This window comes from Mycteria americana, chromosome 3, assembly GCF_035582795.1.
Source record: "Mycteria americana isolate JAX WOST 10 ecotype Jacksonville Zoo and Gardens chromosome 3, USCA_MyAme_1.0, whole genome shotgun sequence".
In the NCBI taxonomy this organism is placed as follows: domain Eukaryota; kingdom Metazoa; phylum Chordata; class Aves; order Ciconiiformes; family Ciconiidae; genus Mycteria; species Mycteria americana.
The window spans coordinates 47,274,649-47,294,356 of NC_134367.1; the positions used below are offsets into that span (position 1 = coordinate 47,274,649).

Consider the following 19,708-nt stretch of genomic DNA (forward strand, 5'->3'; position numbering starts at 1 on the left):
CTACACTGAGAAAGGCTCTCTTTCTTTTAAATACAGTAGAAGTAAATATTTGATCATACTAATCATAAGGATACTGCTCATTTGACTCCTTTCAAATCAAGCATATGGAAATAGCTATGCATGTGAGTACACAAGGAAATAACAATTTGAGGAGTTCTCTCTTCTTTCTCCCCTTTTTGATTTTGTATTGGTTAGCCATGGATGCTTTATACCATGGAGCAGCATAACACGCTTGGCCGTTAGGGAATAAACAGATCACCAGAAGTACACATTTTGATGCGTATTTTGAAGGAACACATTCCAACTTTCTGCGTAAAAAGAGTGCATAGCAGTTTTGTTGGCTGGAACCTGTGGGGCACATGCAGTTCAGAAGGTCTGCCCTTGGCAGCGTTTCCAAACAACCACCTCTTACACAATGTGCATAAATTGCTCTGCTAGCCTGCCCCAAGCACTCCCTGCCTAGACCTCTTCCATCCTTCTCACCTTGCATGGCACCAACTTTGAGTTTAGCTCCGCTCACTCTAACCCTGCATGCCAGTGCATTTTTATTTTTTAAAAGTAATGTATGTTAACTAACTTATACCCCCAAACCTTAGGTTATTCTTTCTAGTGCACTGTGGTATATCAAATGCTGGTAACGACAAGGGCATGAAAACATATAATATCTTCCAATTAGATCTCAAAGGTTATTTTTTAAAGCACAAAAGTTTTTAGAAAAAAAATGTCAGCTTCCATTGGTTATTATAACGGATGTTCCCTTGTGTCCTTGTGCTGGATCCTGCTGCATTCTTAAGTGAGAAGTCACATCAAAGTGTGATCCATTACAGCCTAGTGAATAGTTTCTAATGGTTTCAGTGTCATATAGATGCTCCAGGGCATATCCAGTTAATGTGTAAGCATGCTTATCAAAGTACTGCCTGTGGGAGCTGTAATAATTTGGAGAGGCTGCTGGGTGGTCCCCTGGGGTTTGATGAGGGGACATGTCTGAATGCAGGTAGTCTTTAGCTAGTACCAAACTAGATTTTGATATTCGGTCAGAATTGGGGCTGCTTATCCTAGACAGCGTTGTGGGGCTGTTGTCATAGTCATTTTCATGTGGGCTCATAATCTTTCCGTCTTGTTGCTGGATGTGTTCACAGGGAGGAGTGTTGGCAACCGTCGGGACGCGGCAGACATCCCCTGCCAACTGCTGCTGAGGGTAGTTTGCAAAACAGATCGCGTGCTTCTTCCCTGTGCCATTAATGGAGACCAATGGATCAGGGGTCGTTTTCCGCAGCTGTAGTCTGTTTTCTTCCTCTTTAATCATTTGCTGGGTGGCTCTTATTAGAGTTTCAATTTTGCTGGGCTCATGCGGACTGCTCTGATATTGCTCAGTACGGTACCGGTCGCCTGATTCACTGGCAGAGCCAGGATCAGGTGAACTAACGACACTGTCCTCATCCCAGTGTCCTCTCCCTAGGAAAGAGAGAAAGGGGACAAGCATTGAGGTTGAAGGAAGCAAGCAATCTTGAAGAACAAGTACTCTGAACCCTATTTTACAGACAGAAAACCAAGACAGAGGCAAGTGACTCGTAACAAAGTCACCATGGTAGACCCCCTGCTTTTCAGTGACAACCTCTAGTTTCCAGTGTCTGCACATGGAACAAGTAACACAGCTGAAAACATACAAAGAAGAGATCTAAGCACCTCAACACGGACATCCAGTGCCATCTGAGACGCTCTAGGGTAACCAAGCATCTGCAGAGGCCCAGCAGGTATGGCGCCGACTCTACAGGAACTCTGTGTCTTCTGGAGCAGCTAGAGGCCAGGCAGAGTACCCTAGGGCATGTCAAAGTGCCCTCAATATCAATGTTCAGGCCCCTGACCCCTCACTACCTCTTTGCATCAATAAAATCTGAGTGAATTGGGACCATGGTGAAAACAAAAATCTCAAGGAATTACAAATGTACATCATTCCAGCATGTCGTCTTAGGCCTTTCCAGGAGCTAAAACATAGAGACAGCATTGTGGAATAGTTTGTGGCCCTGTAGTGACATTAAGGAGGTTACACAACAATAAATAAATGCAAGTAATGAAGCAGTTCTTCTTTAGAAGCATAAGAACCCATAGCTGTTAGACAGGGTTACTGTAAAAATGTGATGTCATATCCCGATGCATAAATATTTGCTGTATAAAACTTTTAGAATGGGAAAATATAACTATATTCTTACCTCTCTTCAAAAAATAAGGCCCATAGACATATCAGAGAAGGTGTTCAGCTTGCATGTAGCTGAAAGGACAGAATCAGACCTGTCAATCCTCACTAGAAAGAAAGTGAGTGACCCCCAAACCTGAACAGCCAACTGAGGCCACACTATAATAAAGGGCTTGATAAAGGATTTGCTGAGATACGTGCCTGCAGGAGGGCGCGTGTTGGACTTGCCCAAATTACTTAACGATGCCTTTGCCTCAGTACATACAAAGTCCTCTTTGAGGTGAGGCCCATTGGGTTGGTTGACAGGACTCCTCGAAGGAAACCCATTTTCAGACTAGCACAGGTAGTTCCCCCTGCTCTGTGTTGGGTCAAGGTATACAGATCTCTTTGGCAGACCGCTACCGCTGTGTTGCAGAGTTCATGACAAAAATAAGTGATGGGCTTTTATAATAAACGTATCCTGCCATTTGTAAGTGGAAGTACTGCACCCTGGAGTATCTCGTGAGCATAAATTTATCCTTCACATCCTCTTAAGATCTGGACCCGAAATGCCAGGGCCTGGAGGTGGAAGGGAGCTCCAGCCACCAGAGCACACAGTACATCAGGCACGCCATGACACACTGGGGAGCTGGTCAGCCACAGCTCTAAACCATGCGCTCAGTTTGTTTCACTGCGCAGACCGCATCTGCAGTGTCCCAGACTTCCTGAGTGTGACCAGAAACGCATGGGCTCATACGCAATATCCAGGGCCTGCCATACCGGCCAGCTAATCGTCATTATTGTAAGGTGACTCCGAGCCAGAGCTACCAGAACATACATTAAAAGAACAGAAAAGGAAGAAAATATTTTCTGCCCAAAGAAACTGCTCTGACAGCAATGTTCACATAGTATTGTCAAAAAGAGTTTCATTTGTGAAAGACCAAGGTTTGGAACTGCCTAAATCTAAATTAAAATGGCATATTTGCAAGGGAAGCTGAGATGTTCCTCTCCTCAACTAAGACCAACACGTCAGGTTTTACCCCCAAAGCTACATGCAGACCGAAGGCCTACTGAAACACGTAAGACTTGATACAATAAAGAAAATAACTGCAGCACCCGTTGTTGTTTTGCTGTAACAGAATTACAGCAAAACCAAGGAACAAACTAAAATCAAATTATATTATCTATTTGCATTGATTATCCTTGATAAAGGTATGGAATAAATATTTAATGCTTTTGTATTTGTACCTCCGTATGATATTTCTACATTAGTATCTTTCTATGCTCAGCAAGAATTATCATGCATAAAATTTGCCAGCAAAATTATCATACTTCACTCAATTCTCTTTTTTGGAGAAGAAAAAGCTAGAGAAACACAAGTATGACAGGAGTACAGAACAGACACAAGGAAGGAGATGTGTTCTCGCAGGAAAAGTGGAGAATAGTCCTCATCAGCAAAATTTAAGGCTCCTTTTCTTTCCTCATTTTTCTCCTGACTGTATTTCCTAGAACTTGCTATTTAATCATTTTTCTATTCTCAACATAATTTTCCTCAGAATGGAGTAAAATAGTACAGTTCTTTTTGATTTCCAAAGCCTCATTCTGCAAGTCAATGGAATGGTACTAATGTAATTAGCTTTTATGAGTTCTTTAGATACAACCTATATTTTGACAGATTATTTTAGTAGAAAAGCATTTTTTTTTAATGCTGCATCTCTCCTTACAACCTTGAATTCTGACTTTTGGGTGAGTTGCAGTCTTTCAACTCCCAGCCTACCCTTTAAACCCAAGGACCTTCAGATTTTTCTAAACCCAAGATCAGCTTTTCACTGTGATTTTTTTATTAGCTTCAGCCTCTGAAGATTTGCTAATGCACTGAGTTTGCAACCTGCCAGACACCAAGCAAGGTTCAGGCTTGGTGCTGAAAGGATAGAGAGCCTCAAATTGGCTAAAAATTATAGCTGGAGATAAATGTCTGAAACCAAAAGCAAATGTTAATTTGAATTGCCAATTTTAAATAACAATAAATGGCAAATCTTACAGAATCTAGTAATAACCAGTGCAGAGAAAAAAATCATTTGGAGAACAATTTCTCCAAGGACTTTAAAGATTTTTTAATGTCTAGCTTGGATTTAGCTCTAATTTTTTGCAGTATATATATTCCATCCAAAGTAGTTTGATCTTAAGTCAAATAAATAACACATTTCTATCAAGTCTATAATTTTGTTTATATTTTTAAGATCATCCTTAAAATCTCACCAGTCAGATATATCCAACTGAATTTCACAGATTAGAAATATACAACAAAATTATATTTTGCTGCATATAAGCCAGACTGTCAAACTCAACTTGAATTTTAACTATTCCTCATCTCCACAGATGCGATCTCTGAGACAAGGACATACATCAAAGGTGTCTCTCATTATCTGTCTCTCACGTAAACAGCTGCGCGTTTATGTCATGTTGCTTTATCTGAGACGGTGCCACTTTCTGCAAATCCTTGTTACCTCTTACCATGAATCCTGTGCACTGACGTTATGTGGGGCATACTGTTTTCATACGCTTCTCTGCTCTCAGGGGACGACTTAGTCAGGGGCAATGCTGAACGAGAACCCCACCAGCTCTCCCTTCCCGGCTGCGGCGTGCCAAGGAAATACCGGCCAGCTTCACATCTGCCTCCTTCACAGGCCTGAGTATGGAAATGTCTGTCATCGGTCAGCCTGGAATGGTCGAGTGCAAAACCATAGCAGAGAGCACTGCGGTCTGAGTACTGTCTGTAGGCACAGGAGACATCGTGGTGCTGGGAGCTCGGTCTGTCCGCAGGCTCCAGTAGCTGGGGAGAAGCTGTATCGGTCAGGGGGCTCCCGCCCCACTGGCTCTCGTGGTCAGACTCGGATCTCTCTGTGTGAAATCCAGAATACTGCAAGACAGGAGAAGCAGCGGGGAAATTACTACGCCTGGGTGAAATCTGCAAGCAACTGCACTGGAAAGCCAGAGTATGTATGCAATAGGGTGTTTTTTGTGAGCGTGCCCACACGTCTGCACCTTCTGATTGGACTCCTAGTCCTTTCCTGTACAACACTCTGTAATGAGCTCACAGATGACAGGACAGACCTCATGAAAGTCTAAAACATCCCATGTCGACCCTTAATAGCCATCTCCTTTATGATGTGTAATATTAGGCTCAGCAACATCAATGTTGCAATTCAATATTTTTTTAATACGTCCAGGTTTTTCCTATTGCTTTGAAAGCTAGTGCTCATGCTCAGCAATGGTGCCCCAGTGCTCCTCGGCAAAATGCTTTCAAAAGGGACTGAAATAACACCGCTCCCGGAGCACTCTCGCATGTCAAATTGAAACTGAATGGGTTTGCAAGTTCTTTTTCTGAGGGTTCCCTCTCTTTTCCTCATATTTTGTTTGTTGTTGGATTTTTTTTTTCTCACCTGGAGTGGTATATTGGAACTTCTTTCCTCCTTTTAGTAGGGAAAAGAAAGCCTCCTGTAGATCCTGGGATTACCAGCTCTACTACAGAATAAAGCTCCAAAGTGATGGCAGATCAGTAGGAAGCTAAAAATCACAGCTCTGTAGCAATGTGGGAACAAGGGAAATCCAGAACCTATTTGCCAGAAAAGGCAACCTCTAGTCCAAGCAGGCAGAGCGGGCATCTGGCACCCTCATTTAAGCAGGGCCCTCCCAACACAGAAGAAGTACCTAGCAGGCAGTTGGAAAAGCAGACAGAATAGGAGCATGGGCATTTGTTTAGAGAGAAGTAAGGGTTAAGTTAAATGTCACAGATTTCTAGGTATTCATAATGAATGTTTCAAACTTTTAGATACTTTTTGGGAAAGGAAAAAAAAAAAAAGAATGCTTATTAAACCTCCTAAGATTTAGCTATCGCATTTTTAAATCTTTTTATTTATTGGAACTGTCGAACTTCACGGAACATCTTTAAATCAGTTTCACCCGTGATTACGGATTGGGATGAGACCAAAGCCGTACATGCTCACCTCTTCACCACTGCACACTCATGTCACAAATCAATGTATTACAACACGAAACCTTGGAATTCTCCCATTCCATCGCTCACCTTCCAGACGCCCACTCTGCCTTTCTTTTAATAGGCATTAGGCCTCTCTCCTGAAAACATAAGCTTACCTTCCTTTTCATTAGATTGAGTTGCTATGAAACTCCTCATTATCAGCCAGGATCAAGGTTTTATGCACTTACCAATCGAAAGTACTGACCAGATGTTTGACTTACAGAAACTTAAACCATCTGTGCAACATCAGTAGTGGTTTTGGCATTTAATTGGGTATTTCTTCAGTATTCCAGTTTATATTTGTGAATACTGTTTGTTAACACGATAGGTTTTTTAAAGGAAAGAAAGGAAGAAAGGAAGAAAGGAAGGAAGGAAGGAAGGAAGGAAGGAAGGAAGGAAGGAAGGAAGGAAAGAAGGAAGGAAGGAAGAAAGAAAGAAAGAAAGGAAGAAAGAAAGAAAGGAAGAAAGAAAGAAAGGAAGAAAGAAAGAAAGGAAGAAAGAAAGAAAGGAAGAAAGAAAGAAGGAAAGAGTCATGGCTTTGAGTAGCTCGATTATATTTTGTTATTAGTTGTCCGAAGAATACCCACAGGCAAAAAGCCTACCAGTAGATATGGAGGAGGTCAGCAAGCATCACCAAATTCATCGCAAGGTTTTAGAGATGAAAGGATAAATCTGATTTTGCACGGAGGTAAGATAGTTACAGAGCCACAAAAGATTCTCTTAAATGCCAGTAACTCGGCATACGTTAACTGGGAACTTTATTCAGCCATCACAGTGTTATGTGACCAACTGGAACATCTAACTCTTCTATTATCTTTTCCGATCTAATGTCTTCAAACTGCTTAGGCACAAAGATATCTTCATAAATACCGACTGAATTATTGTAATCTTTTTGACAAAAATATATAGATAAAATTAGGTTTCCAATGAAAAAATCAGAAATTATTAACAAGATTTTGACTATTAAATTTTAGTTGAAATGGAAATTCACAAAAGGAAAACTACTTTGGTACCTGTTCTTAATTTTAGAATTATTTTTAGTGCTCTTTTTGGATTTGACTTTTATAAACGAGATTTTTTAATTTTAAAAGTTAAGCTGAAATATAAGATAATATAAGCATAAATGTAAGTATAAAAAAGTTAAAAGTTCATTTATTTTCTTATTAAAAACAAAATTCATAATAAGTATTTCTTTCATGAGGTGACAAGGAAAATTAATTTCTAATAATATTATAATGAAATTTCATTTTTTGGACAATTTATGGTGATAACAAATGCCAGAGATTCTTTCAAGCTGAAAATTCTTAATTTCATTTAGCTCTAATAGATATCCTTCTATTAGTTCTCTGTTTCTAAGGACACCTCAGGATCCAACATAGCTTCCCTTGGAGGGAATTTCTCCATTTAATTGAAAACTTGCTCAATTTTTTTTTTTTATCATCTTGAACCTAACCACAAAGGATTCAATTGCACAGGCCTTCGTGCACTTTTCTTAAAGAAAGGGAAACGATTTCAAAGGGTACATGTTCAGTATATCAGAAATGCACCATGTAATGTCATATAACCTTGTAGTCAAGACCAACAATACTTCATGCATATTCTTTGTACTTGATGTAAATGATGATTATTTGAGATCTGACCCGTAGCAGCTGCTAGGCCACAGCAAAATTAAATTAACACAGTGAATTGCTTGTGGCCCGCATTGTCTACCAAGGTTTGATATGACTGCTTATTCTTAAGGTCCAACATCAGAAGACACAGGCCAAAAATATGTCTAATTCCCTTTAAAGCTAATCACATCTCTATTTGGCATCGTCAGGCTGCCTCTACTGCTGCAGTCCTACCACTGCCTCTTCTGGGAATCTGATGTTGACAGGTGGAGACTCCAAATACGGACATGTGTGACATGTTGACAGGGGCAGAAATGAAAGGATGATCAAAGATACTGCTCTACTGAAACAGGAGTGGAAACACTATCTCTCAAGTCAGAATTAGGCTCCCATATGTCAAGTGATGAAAGACCATAGAAAACGGAATCAGATTTAATGAAAATGATGGCCAATTAAAATTAGTGAAAATATTTTTCTTTTTTTAAATCCCAGTCCTGCCTCAGCAGAAATATTTTCCTTTCTGCTAATTTTTGCCTTCTGACTCCTACTGGGCAGAATTTTTTATTTTTGTTTTTTTTGACAAAGTTTGACCAGGAGACAGGAGTTAAACATGATAAAGAACTTCAGACAGGCAACATCTGAAATCCCTTCAGGTGATTTCTGAATTGTCTTCTGGCATAAACAACAACAATAAATAAATTAAATGGTCCTCCAGCTGGTTCCTGGAAACTGAATTGCCACCTCTGGATACTAGAAATGTCTTCCAGAGTGCTAATCCAGTGTACCATCACAATGAGAGCACACCAGCAGGATTAGCACTGACATAGAAAGGGGCTATAGGCCATCACTGATGTTATTTTCACCCCAAGAAAAACTTCAGGAGGGCTGAAGGGGCAAGGAAATAGGAAAATATAAATTCCATGTCTAAGAAAAGCTTACTTTACGAGAGCCCATGGAAGTGTATTAGGCCAGTAGACAACTTAATATTTCTCGGGTGATTTTCTTTTGCCTGACCTTCCATTCCTACAGGTGTCTCACTGGCCCGAGCACTCATGCTGTCATACGCAGCAACATCAGCCTGCTCCACACACCGTGCCAGATGTTCAAACAATAGATGTTATAGATATCTAATTTTCTGGCAGCCTACTCAGGTTTTTATCGTTATAAACATTAAATATACAGTGAAAGCCTCTCAGATGCTCTTTTCCATGAAAAACTTTCACTACATCAGCATTAGCAGCTTTCCTCTTGATTTGTGTCTTAACCATGAGAAAAAACATCACAGATGCAGGCTGCATTGTACTAAGAACATATGCATGCTTTTAAATCACTTTTATCTTACTTTTTACTAATGTAATCCTGAAATGTAAAATATGTTCTTTTTGCATTCACTATTATAGGCAGAACAGATGGTGAAAGGCTTAGATTAAAGTAATACAGCATGTCCATTAAAATAACCCCCACTGCTGGTGACTCTTCACCAGATCAGGAGTTATGCTTACTATAAAAAGAGGGCTTTGCTTTGCTTTTGAATACACTGGAAGTTGCCAAAGCTTGAGGCTACAGGAAGAAATGAAAAAACAAACAACAAAAAAGGCTGACTAGAATTCAGCCTGATTCTGTTATCTTTACCCCATTAGGTGATATGCCCAAATAGAGGTAGATTGCAGAATTAATCCAGATTATCTGTTTAAAGGAGCTGTAAAATCAATTTACGTCCAAAATCGGGTGTATTAGTATACACATACTAGAGAAGGCTCTTACTTCCAAAAATTCATGCGTGCTGTAACACACCCCAAAGCCTCCATCCAACAGCTCTTGGGTATATCCTTACTTGTATGCATGCGTTCTTTTTATATATATATATAATCTTTATCCAAGAACTAAAATGACATATGAAGCAATAAACGTTTATCCAGATCTCACCATAAAACATTTCCATTAGAGGCAGACAACAGACAATTTTAAATATTTTCTTTAAACAATCATCATTAATGGGAGATTAAACTCCAAAGCAGTTATTCAGATGATCACAATTAAAATGTTTTTCCAATCTTGTTGCTATTTCCTGTGTACAGAATAAATGAAGTCCAGCGCTAGCTTTTGGGAACACAAAATAAACGAGGTCCAGGGCTAGATTTTGGGAGCCCCTCACAATTATTATTATTATGGGGGAAAACTACAGGCATCTTTTAACCAACTCACAATTTCTTTTTTCTGCAGATCTATATCAAGTCTTTATCTCCTGTTTTTTCACCTCCTCTTTCAGCTCTCCACCTCTCTGGTAGAAAAGGACTAGAAGAGCACTGTTCAAAGTTTCTGGGCAAATCCTACAGCTGTGTCATGAATTTCGGGTTGCTCTCCTCTCCGCTTGCCGTTCCCCTGGCTGGGGCTGGTTTCACAGAACTCACTAGCCCACTGTACTAACGTCAGTCAGTGTTAACCAGATGCTGACCAATGCTTCCAATTTAATGAACTCTGGTTTTGCTTAAAGAGTCTACAAGCACCATATTACACTATGTCTGCTTTTGCATAAGATTTGAGGAAAAAAGCATTAACATTGTCTTAGGTGACCAAAGTATGCACCTTGTGCCCTAGTACTAAACATTCATCTGAAATTTATTAACATGGTTTTCGTACAGTTCACATCTCACGTAGATATCCTAGCGGCACACAGCTGGCAAGGGAGAGGATTCTCAGTTGTCACCCAATAAAGCATGTGATTCCCTTTTCTCTTCAAGAGTGAAGCAAAGTAAATGGTGAGGGGGCGGGGGGAAAAGGAAAGAATGTACATTTAAAATCTCCTAGGTGCACTTAACTTTAAGAAATACTTTGCCCACTGCCATTATTTTACTCATAAACTTCCTGCTTCCTTCCTCCACCAAACCCAGGCTCCTGTGTAAGCTAAAACCCACGACTTCACTTTTCAGCCGTGGCTTTTGAGTCACACTCTAATTCTCTGCAACTGACTGGCAAATTACGTGGGCTGGAGACTGAGGGACACAGGCCATACCACCTGCTGCATGTTCTTCACAACAGCTTTTCTTAGTCTTTCAACAGTTTATTCAGTGGTGGAGAAGGATGAGAGGGATGCAAAGCCAAGCTGCCAGCGTTGCTTGTGGTGATGTGCTACAATGAACGGTATGACCATTTTTCAAGATATTGGCAACTAGCACGGCTGCTTCTTTTTGAATGATGAAATCTGTGACTTTACTACCAGGCAGCTGGTAGCGAGGATGCAAAATGAAGCTGGAGACTAAACATCCTGAGCTTTCAGACAACAATCCCTGATAAACCAACAGTCTCAATGCTGCACTGCTAGTTTTCTGGTGGCAGAGAGAATGAGGAGGTACTGATGAAAGTCACACTTTCAGAAAGCAGATTGATGTGGGAGGATAACAGGTCTTCAGTTGGGATTGTCCTGCTAGCAAATGAGGACTTCTGAAAGGACTACGTAAGGCGAGAGGAAGGATAATTTTAGTAAATCAAAGATTGTCATCTTAAAAATCTAATTTAGACTTAATTGTAGGTATCTTTCCCAATTCTTTAGAGCAGTTTTATTACAATTGTTTGGTGTAGCACATTCAAGAGAAAGACCCTTCTTTAACAACCCACAGAAATGCGTATGAACAAATGATTAAACGACGAGAGCCATAACAAGCTCTGGCAAAACTAGATTCTTAAAATTAAGAACCTGAGTTAATATCTAGGCGCTCAGTTAAATATTCCTTCTGTCAAAAGCAGATGTCATTTGACTGAAATTCTTACCCTTGGTACTTCTGAGGGGAAAAAGAAAGAAAACAAGGAAGTAATGTAGACACTTGGGCTCACATTGTACACCCTTAGAGGTCAGTTTAGAAAACATTGTGCCTGCAGAGAAACTGTAGTCATCAAGGTCATTAATAGTTAAATATTGACCTGGACTCTTTAAAAATACATAGCTCTTCAATGTTACATCATGAATGCATAAATTTATATCCACTGTGTGGTGGTATACAGGCAGTAAGACTTGCATCGTTTAGTAAACATAATGGTTATTTCGACAAACAGATTTATTTGAGCTAAAGGGTTGACAATATAAGTATGCAAGTGCTGTGGCATTGTCTGCAGAAATCAGTTGCATAAATGTATTAGGAAAGCTCCAGTTCAGAGACCCAATCAAGTCTGGTCCATTCTCCAAGCAGGGACATGTTCCTTACACATTAGGCTTGAAAATGAAATCTGGGAAATTAAAGTCTACTGATGCCAATGGCCACCTCCTAGCGCTTTCTCCCTCTCAAAGCTTTGTACATAGAAAAGCTTTCTTGTTCCAGCTCAGCAATTTACCTTGTTGCTTTCCCTCCTCAAAACTCACTCCTCCTGACTAAGATTTCAGTATTAAACTGCTGTCAAACATCTGGCAGCTTTTTAGTTATGCTGGAATTATTAAAGAGTAAGTAAGAAAAAGCAAGCTTTCTCAAATGGCAAAACTCACAACCCTCTCAAACCAAGTATTTCAAAACCAACAGTTTCACTTGTCCTTCTGTCCTCTCCTCATTAACTCTGAGCCCTGTGCTGTTATTGTTGTTGATGATGATTTATTATGCATGCTGAAACATAAATGTTTCCAGCTTTTTAGAAACAGTTTAAAGAAACATATTCCTGTCTCAAGTTCTTATAACCTGTCATCCTTTATTCCCTTTGAGTAACATGTTCTTTGGCCCATTCTAATTACTTGACTAAAATAGCAGTCAAAATCAAGATATTCAAAAAGATTTAACTTTGTTTTTCAAAGACAACTACCTGTGGGTATGGTGACGTCCTTGATTTTGACTTTGTGCTCGAGAGGCGAGATTTGCTTCCCTTTCTATTATCCGTTATGGTCGGAGTTGAATTTGCGTATGAGAATGCCGGCTTGGTAGCAGTGACCTGATCCAGGGAGAGCTGTAGTCCTTTATATTCAGTATCCCTATATAAAAGGCAAAAGTGAAAAACAAACTCACTTCATATCTTAATGGGAAACATTCCTTCCTTCTTAGTAGGGGGTAGAAACGAAAGATATTTTTAAGGAAAAAGAATAAAACCATCCAGGGCAAGCCAGTATATCCCCCTAATACATTTAAGTAGTATAGCTTACTAAACAATAGCACTATTTTTATACTGAAAATATGATTGCTTTTTGCATCCTACTGTTATCATTCTGATCTACTTTCTTCAGTAATAAAAAACAATGGGATGGAAATTTCTGCGATTTATGTTACAGTTCTGCATTGGTCACATAGCTAAGCAGTAAATAGGATACATTTTCCTCAAAAATCTTTTAACTGTACAACTATAAACTTACCACGTGTGTATATGTGTGTGTGTTCATGCATGTGCGGGGGTGCACATAACAGCCTACATAGATGACTAAATACATTGAACAAATTAATTTTTTTATGGAAAACACTTCATCTTTAAGGTTATATTTTTTATTGTTTCCAAGGTTTCAGGCAACTGGTGCAAATTTTTGAATTTTGCTTCTTCTATGATTCTTGTGAGTGTTTATTCCTCTGTTTGAAGTTTCTTATACTGAAAAAGTTTACCAGTCAGAGAAAACAACTAAATAAATACAAACCTTGTGATCTAAATGGTCTGTCCCCCACTTACAAAATACTAGAGGTTTTCTATGGGGAGCTATAGATATAAATATAATGGCAGTTTGTGAAGTTCAGTGTTAGTTTCTTCAAACTTTCTAATGAATACATAAAAGTAAGGAAAACTGGCATTATTCACAATGTCTTACTAAGCATAACGAGAGTATATGCATTGGACTGCACCTCTCTGCACACATCTGCATGTCTGCTGATACCCGGGGGAGTAAGAAATGAGTTCTCCAGCTTTCATGTAGTCATACGGAACCTATTCTGACAATGATTTATTAAAAGAGAGCAAAGCAAGAGTTTCTTCCTGACCTACCTACCTGGAGGAAAAGAGGAAGGATTCATGGCTTTTCTCTTCCTTTGTGTTAATCAGCAGAGAAGTAGGAGAGCAAGGAAAGAATAATGCTTCTCTTATGCAGTCGAGGAGGCAACATATTCATTCACACATTACCCATACTCCATCTAAACCTAAAGACTCATCCTTAACGAATTATATTAATAATAAATTGTTCACCCAGCTTTAGCAACAATATCTTGCTCTATAATCACACATATATTGATGTAAGCCATGACAGTCTAACATTTTTTTAGAAAGGAACTGCACCATAACCTGAGCATATCACGGCTTAGTACACTGAAATGCTTTCAGGTAAAAGTCAGGGGCAGAAGGATAAACTTGATAAATCACTGATATAAATGAAATAGGATGAATCTTTGAACAGCCACAGATAAACCTGCAGAACAGACAAATTAATTCATGCCAATTCTACACTAAAATTTTTTTCTGGCTGATAAACAACAAACATTGGTTGAAAAGGCTTCGCTTTTTTTGGCAATGCAGACAATGTGCACGTATCTATGTATATGTAACATATGAAAACGAATCACTGACATTAGAACTGTGCCAACTACACTGTTACCAGTCCATAGAGACAGAGACATAGCAGACAGGCCAAGTATAATTAATATTTTGTATTGCAAAATTACTTCTTAATGAGGTAATTTCTTTAAATTTTTGCTTTAATAGAGATAGGCCTCTGCTATAATATTTGCATTTCAAATATCCTGCCTGCAGTGAAAGCATCTGAATATGGGGATTTGCTTTGGCCTATTTGACAGGTAAGACTCATCCACATATTTTGAAACCATTAGTCTTTCCCGTGGTTACCCTTAGAATTTGAATCCAGACACCTTGACTTAACATGCAAAGCATTTGTCCCCATAATTGAGTCCTACCAAACTATCTTTATGCTATACAAAACATCAGAAACAAAGGATGTCAATTAATCTTCATATTTAACTACCACAGTAGCATGAGATATTATCAATAGTCCTGAAAAAAACTATCAGTCTCATCCTGATATACACATTCCCCCTGACTATTTGATTATAAGAAAAGGAAGGGTCCTGTGGTCTGAGTGTCAGATGTATAAAGTGTTGCCTCCAGAAATGAAAATTAATCAAAACTAAGTAGATAAGTTGTTCACAGCCTTAGGGATATGAGGAGGTTCTGATTCTTTTTGAACCTACCAACCCTTTTACCTCCCTTGTTGCTGGAGAACCCGTAGCTCTGCACTCCTGCCATTACCTCCCCATCTCTGGTGTATGCCACCCTGTAACAGTCTGCTGCTTTCTCATGTCAATGGAAGAGTTTTAAAAAATCGGATGAAACACCACCCCAGTGTTCAGACCACAGACTGTCACTCCAACACTACTTGCCTGCTGTTATGATCTGTATAGGAGCCAAGCATTCAAATCATAGAGACTACACTGTACAATGCTTCTAGGTCACGGGAATCTAAAAAAAAAACAGGCAAACCAGGCTGCCCAAAACCTTGCATGCCATTATGTGTTACTTTTCTAAGTTTTTGGTATCTTTATGGTGAGGGGTCACCCTCCCAGAACACCACACATTAGAATAAACACCACAAGCTGGTATTTGCAGCCAGTTGTTTAGACAGTGACATCATTAAACAAAGGTTAAGAAGAAAACTATCTGAAGTTCTTGCTGCCGAATGCAAAGTTTCCCCTTAGAAAAAGAACACATCTGCACTCTCCTTGCAGATGAAACCCCTGGACTTTTTTGCATCATCGAGGCATGATTCAATACCATCTAAACCCTATCCTAGCACAGCTACCCTTCAGAAGAGCCAAGATAGACACCAGAACACCAATAGTAACAGGCCAAGATAAATACCAGAAGTTTAAAGAAAAAAAGCAAAGAAAACATGGAGGAAGGGTCCTGTGGTCTCAATGTCAGATGCGGAAGATGTTCCACCAAGAAATGAAAACGTTTGAGTATATCCATATGCACTGTGAGGCAAAGGACTAGAGGAACCAGGGCTCCCAGTGGTAAACTACAGATGGAAATTATGACAACTTCCTGGAGGAATTTATAAAACTTCCGCCAACCATGGAACTGTAATCTCCAGATTCCTGTTCTCAGACACCTGAATCCTCTATTACACAGTCCCAGCAACACAGTAGTACTGCATCTTGTGTCTACACGTAATTCAAAAAAAGGTGGTGGATATGAGCCTCTTCCTCCAAGGTCCTCACCTTCAGGATCCCACAGGGATCCATACAATCTACATCTATCTACATGAGACTGCTGAGAGAGAGAGTGATATGGCATGTGTTCAATTGCTAACAGTATGTTGCTGACAATCTACTATTTATCTCATTTTCTGATGCAACTATCATCACTATAAAACATCAGAATAACTACAGGAAATTAGCTCTTAAATGAAGAACAGATGGATCAAACTGAATCCAGACAAGACCAAAGTGATGCTTCTTTGCAAAGGGAAACACATTGAAGACCTCCACCTTTTCTTGATGGGAAACAGCCATTCTTTCCACAGTTGGATGGAAATTCTAGGTCCTCTTTGACTCCTCAAAAAACTTGGATGCATATGCTTTTGGTAGCATATGCTTCCAAAAATGTATTATTTCTCCTCTATCTTGTGTGTCCTCCCTTCCCATATGAGAACCTGGCCAGTATGGTCAATGTATCAGGCACATACAGACTGGATTACCATGCTTCACTGTAAGTGAAAAGAAATCAGAAGACAAAGCGTAAAATCCTCTTGCTACAATATGCTGCTTCCCATTTGCTTCTCATATCTAACTCTCAGAAGCATTTCCACTCTGTGCCATGTCTCTGGCTCTTCCAAGGCCCATTATAAAGCTTGAGTCTAATTTTGAAAGCACTTATTGATGTACTAGAGCTAGTACCATGAAAAACCAAGGATCAATAACTGTACCAACTGCACTTCTCTGCAATAAAGCATCTGAAAGTTGAGTACAAAGCATTCTTTACTAAAGGGATCTAGCTATAGCAAGCTGCATAGATGGAGAAGGACAAAAGGTGAAGCAGAAAAGCGTTTGGAAGAGGAAGCCAATCTGTTTGCGCATGACTTGGATGCCAGCTGGATCTGCAACACCTGAGTGACGAGTTCTCACGATTCACCTTTAGAAGACACTTTCTGCCTACTACCATTGCCAAAAGGTACAATATGAAACGTGGCGGCAACAGTCTGCCTACAAAAGTTTGAGGAAGAGATAATGACTCATTAGCAGATAGACCCAAAAAAGAACAGCAAGAGAGTATCAGAGTACCACAAAACCTGAATTCTCAGCAAACAACAGAGCTTGCACAAATATGGCAATTGAGCATGTGGATAGAGCTCACCATGAAACTGAAAATAAATGAGAGAGTTTTTTTATATGGCCTTTTTGAAGGAAAAAAGATAAGGAAAGGGTGACTCAGCCTTGCTAGAAATAATGTTAGGAAGACTGGAATTAGTGACAGAGGTCCAGTGGGCACAGTATGGCCCAAGACAAACTAAAACTGTACAGACAACAAGCCGGGCTTTTTTGTAGTTGTGTTTCTTCAAGTATTAGGGTGAAGTTTGGGACTACTTTAACCAAAATCTGAAAACCAAAGTGAGACTAGACATTAACATTAGAGAGCTAAAGGCACAAATAGTTTTCAAGGTATTAATATTCCCTGTTTAAAGACAGTGTTGGTTATGGAACAGAAGAGAACTTAAGCCCTGAAAAATGCTTTCAAATAGAAAGAGCAGCTCAACAGGATGCATCCAGAGGAAGGAGTAAAATAATGACATCTATTAGTGAAGAATAAATATCCAGACTCAACCAAAAGAACTTAAGAAGGACAACCAGACTAAAGAATAGAGATCTTATGTATCCAGTCATAAGCAGCATAACCTTCAAAATAAGAAGAAAACCTTCAAAAAAGAAGAAAAAATGCTCAGCCCATGGAAAACTCTGCAAAAGCCATAAGAAAGAGCATCTTTTTATGTTAATGCTACAACATGCCAGAAAGGAAGAATAAGCTATACACACAGTGACTGAAAATACACAGATAACCAACAAAGAGGCAGATATTTACAGTGTATTTAATTCTATCAAAAGACACTAAATTTAGACACCTTAAAGAAGATTCACAGAAATTCGGTTTTCATATGTGGAGTTACGGCATTGGGTTAGAAATGCATTTCAATTCATTCTCTCCAGCAGCAATCAAAATATCAATGTACAACTGGAAACAGATCTTATTCTTAGGTATCTTTCAATTGATAGTCTGAACAATATGCAATGATCATACTGTCACTGGAAATCACAGCAAATAAAGAATAAAAAGGCATCATGTGACCACCTAAACCTGACAAACACTGGATAACCTACACCCATGTCATTCTTTACACATATTAAAGTAATTAATGAAGTACAAGCTGAAAGTAAAAGCATTAAATTATCTTAATGCAGCAGGTTCCTACATCATGGGTACAATCATTCACATGACTGAAGCAAAGTGGAAAGCATTGTTCATGCAAAAGAAAACAAGGTGTAATTTTAATTGGTTGCACTAATATTTCTATTGAACATAATATATGTTCATCATTTCCTCTAGTTTTACATTAAAAATCTATGAAAAGGGTCATATACACTCTGCATCTCTTTTAGTTAAAAATCAGAAAAATTATATTTGTCAGATTTCCTGCCAGTCTAACAGAAGACAGAGTAGAAATTGTGAGATTAAACTAAAGGTGTTAATGTCATTAATGTTCAAGTCTGTTTTGCTGAGTTGTTGCAATTCAGTTAAAATCAGCCATGAAGGTGGTAAAAGTCTGGCACTTCCTTATGCATGTCTGACCACAATACTGTAATATATCATTCTTCTACTTTTAAACAATGCCTGCAACTTTTAACATTTCCACACTCCAGCTCACGCAATGCTAACAGAGCGTCATTCAGCAGATGAGTGAAAAGAGAACAGATTCTGGCTGTTTGTCATCTTCATGGCTTTCTAAATCAGCAGATGGTACAACAAAACAGACAATTTCCTCATCTGCTGTGTCCTCTGTTCATGTACAATGTGCCTCAGAAATGTTTACAAAGGCCTCAGTCTGCTCACGAGACTTGTCAGGAGGAGCGCATGCAATCCCTTTAGCATCTTCCAGAAACAGTCAAAATAAGGAGGTTTCACTTAGCTCATACAGGAAGCCAAATTTCAGGACAAAGTGGGGAAAAAAGCTGTTGAACCTCACCGCTTGTTATAATTCAGTTTTGCGATCTCAGAGATAGTCCCTGCCTCAGTTTTTCCATCAGTTATTGGGATGATGTTAGTAATCCTCCTTTCTAAAACTTCTCGAGTGAAAAGTCCCATATAGGCCTGACCTGCTGCTCACCAAAGTAATTGGAAAGACCCTCCAGAAATCTTTCAAGTGGTTGTTTGTACACTTAATGGTTAAGCAATGCCTCTACTTGAAGAAGTATGAGACCTGTATATTGGATCCCTTCATTAAGCTCCAGGAATCCATTTATCTCCATAAATAGCATAAGCAACAGTAGCTGTTTACATCTTGTTGAGTCAAAGTTTACAGCTTCTCCAGCCATGAGATTCACATACGTGATATCATGTTTCTGTAGTTGCTTTTAAAGACAGAGCAATCCAAACCAGGAAGTTTAATTAAATGATTGGATACATTCAGGAAAATTGAAGCACAAAGTTTCCTATATGGATCATTTAACACAAATGTCTGAGGATATCCTCTAGACAGCTACTGCCAGACAAATTTTATATATTCCCTGATTGGTTTCTCATCTCAGAATGCAGTCATTTAACTGTCAGCTAGAGTTAAATAAAACATCCTGGCGTCTAGATAATCATGGTGTGGCAGAGTTTTCAGCAGTCTGAAGGTACAGTTTGTCATTCCCAACCACATGTCTAGCCATC

At 39.2% G+C, this 19,708-nt stretch overlaps 1 protein-coding gene across 1 annotated transcript in view; it reads right to left on the reverse strand.

The window, feature by feature from the left end:
• Positions 1–724: 724 nt before the first annotated feature.
• Positions 725–19,708, reverse strand: part of SIM1 (SIM bHLH transcription factor 1) — a 47,711-nt gene continuing 28,727 nt past the window's right edge. The window contains exons 9-11 of the mRNA XM_075497323.1: positions 12,605–12,770; positions 4,688–5,093; positions 725–1,455 (exon numbers count right to left, since the gene is read on the reverse strand). Of these exons, the coding sequence (XP_075353438.1) occupies positions 725–1,455; positions 4,688–5,093; positions 12,605–12,770 (1,303 nt within the window). The remainder of the gene's footprint in view (positions 1,456–4,687; positions 5,094–12,604; positions 12,771–19,708) is intronic.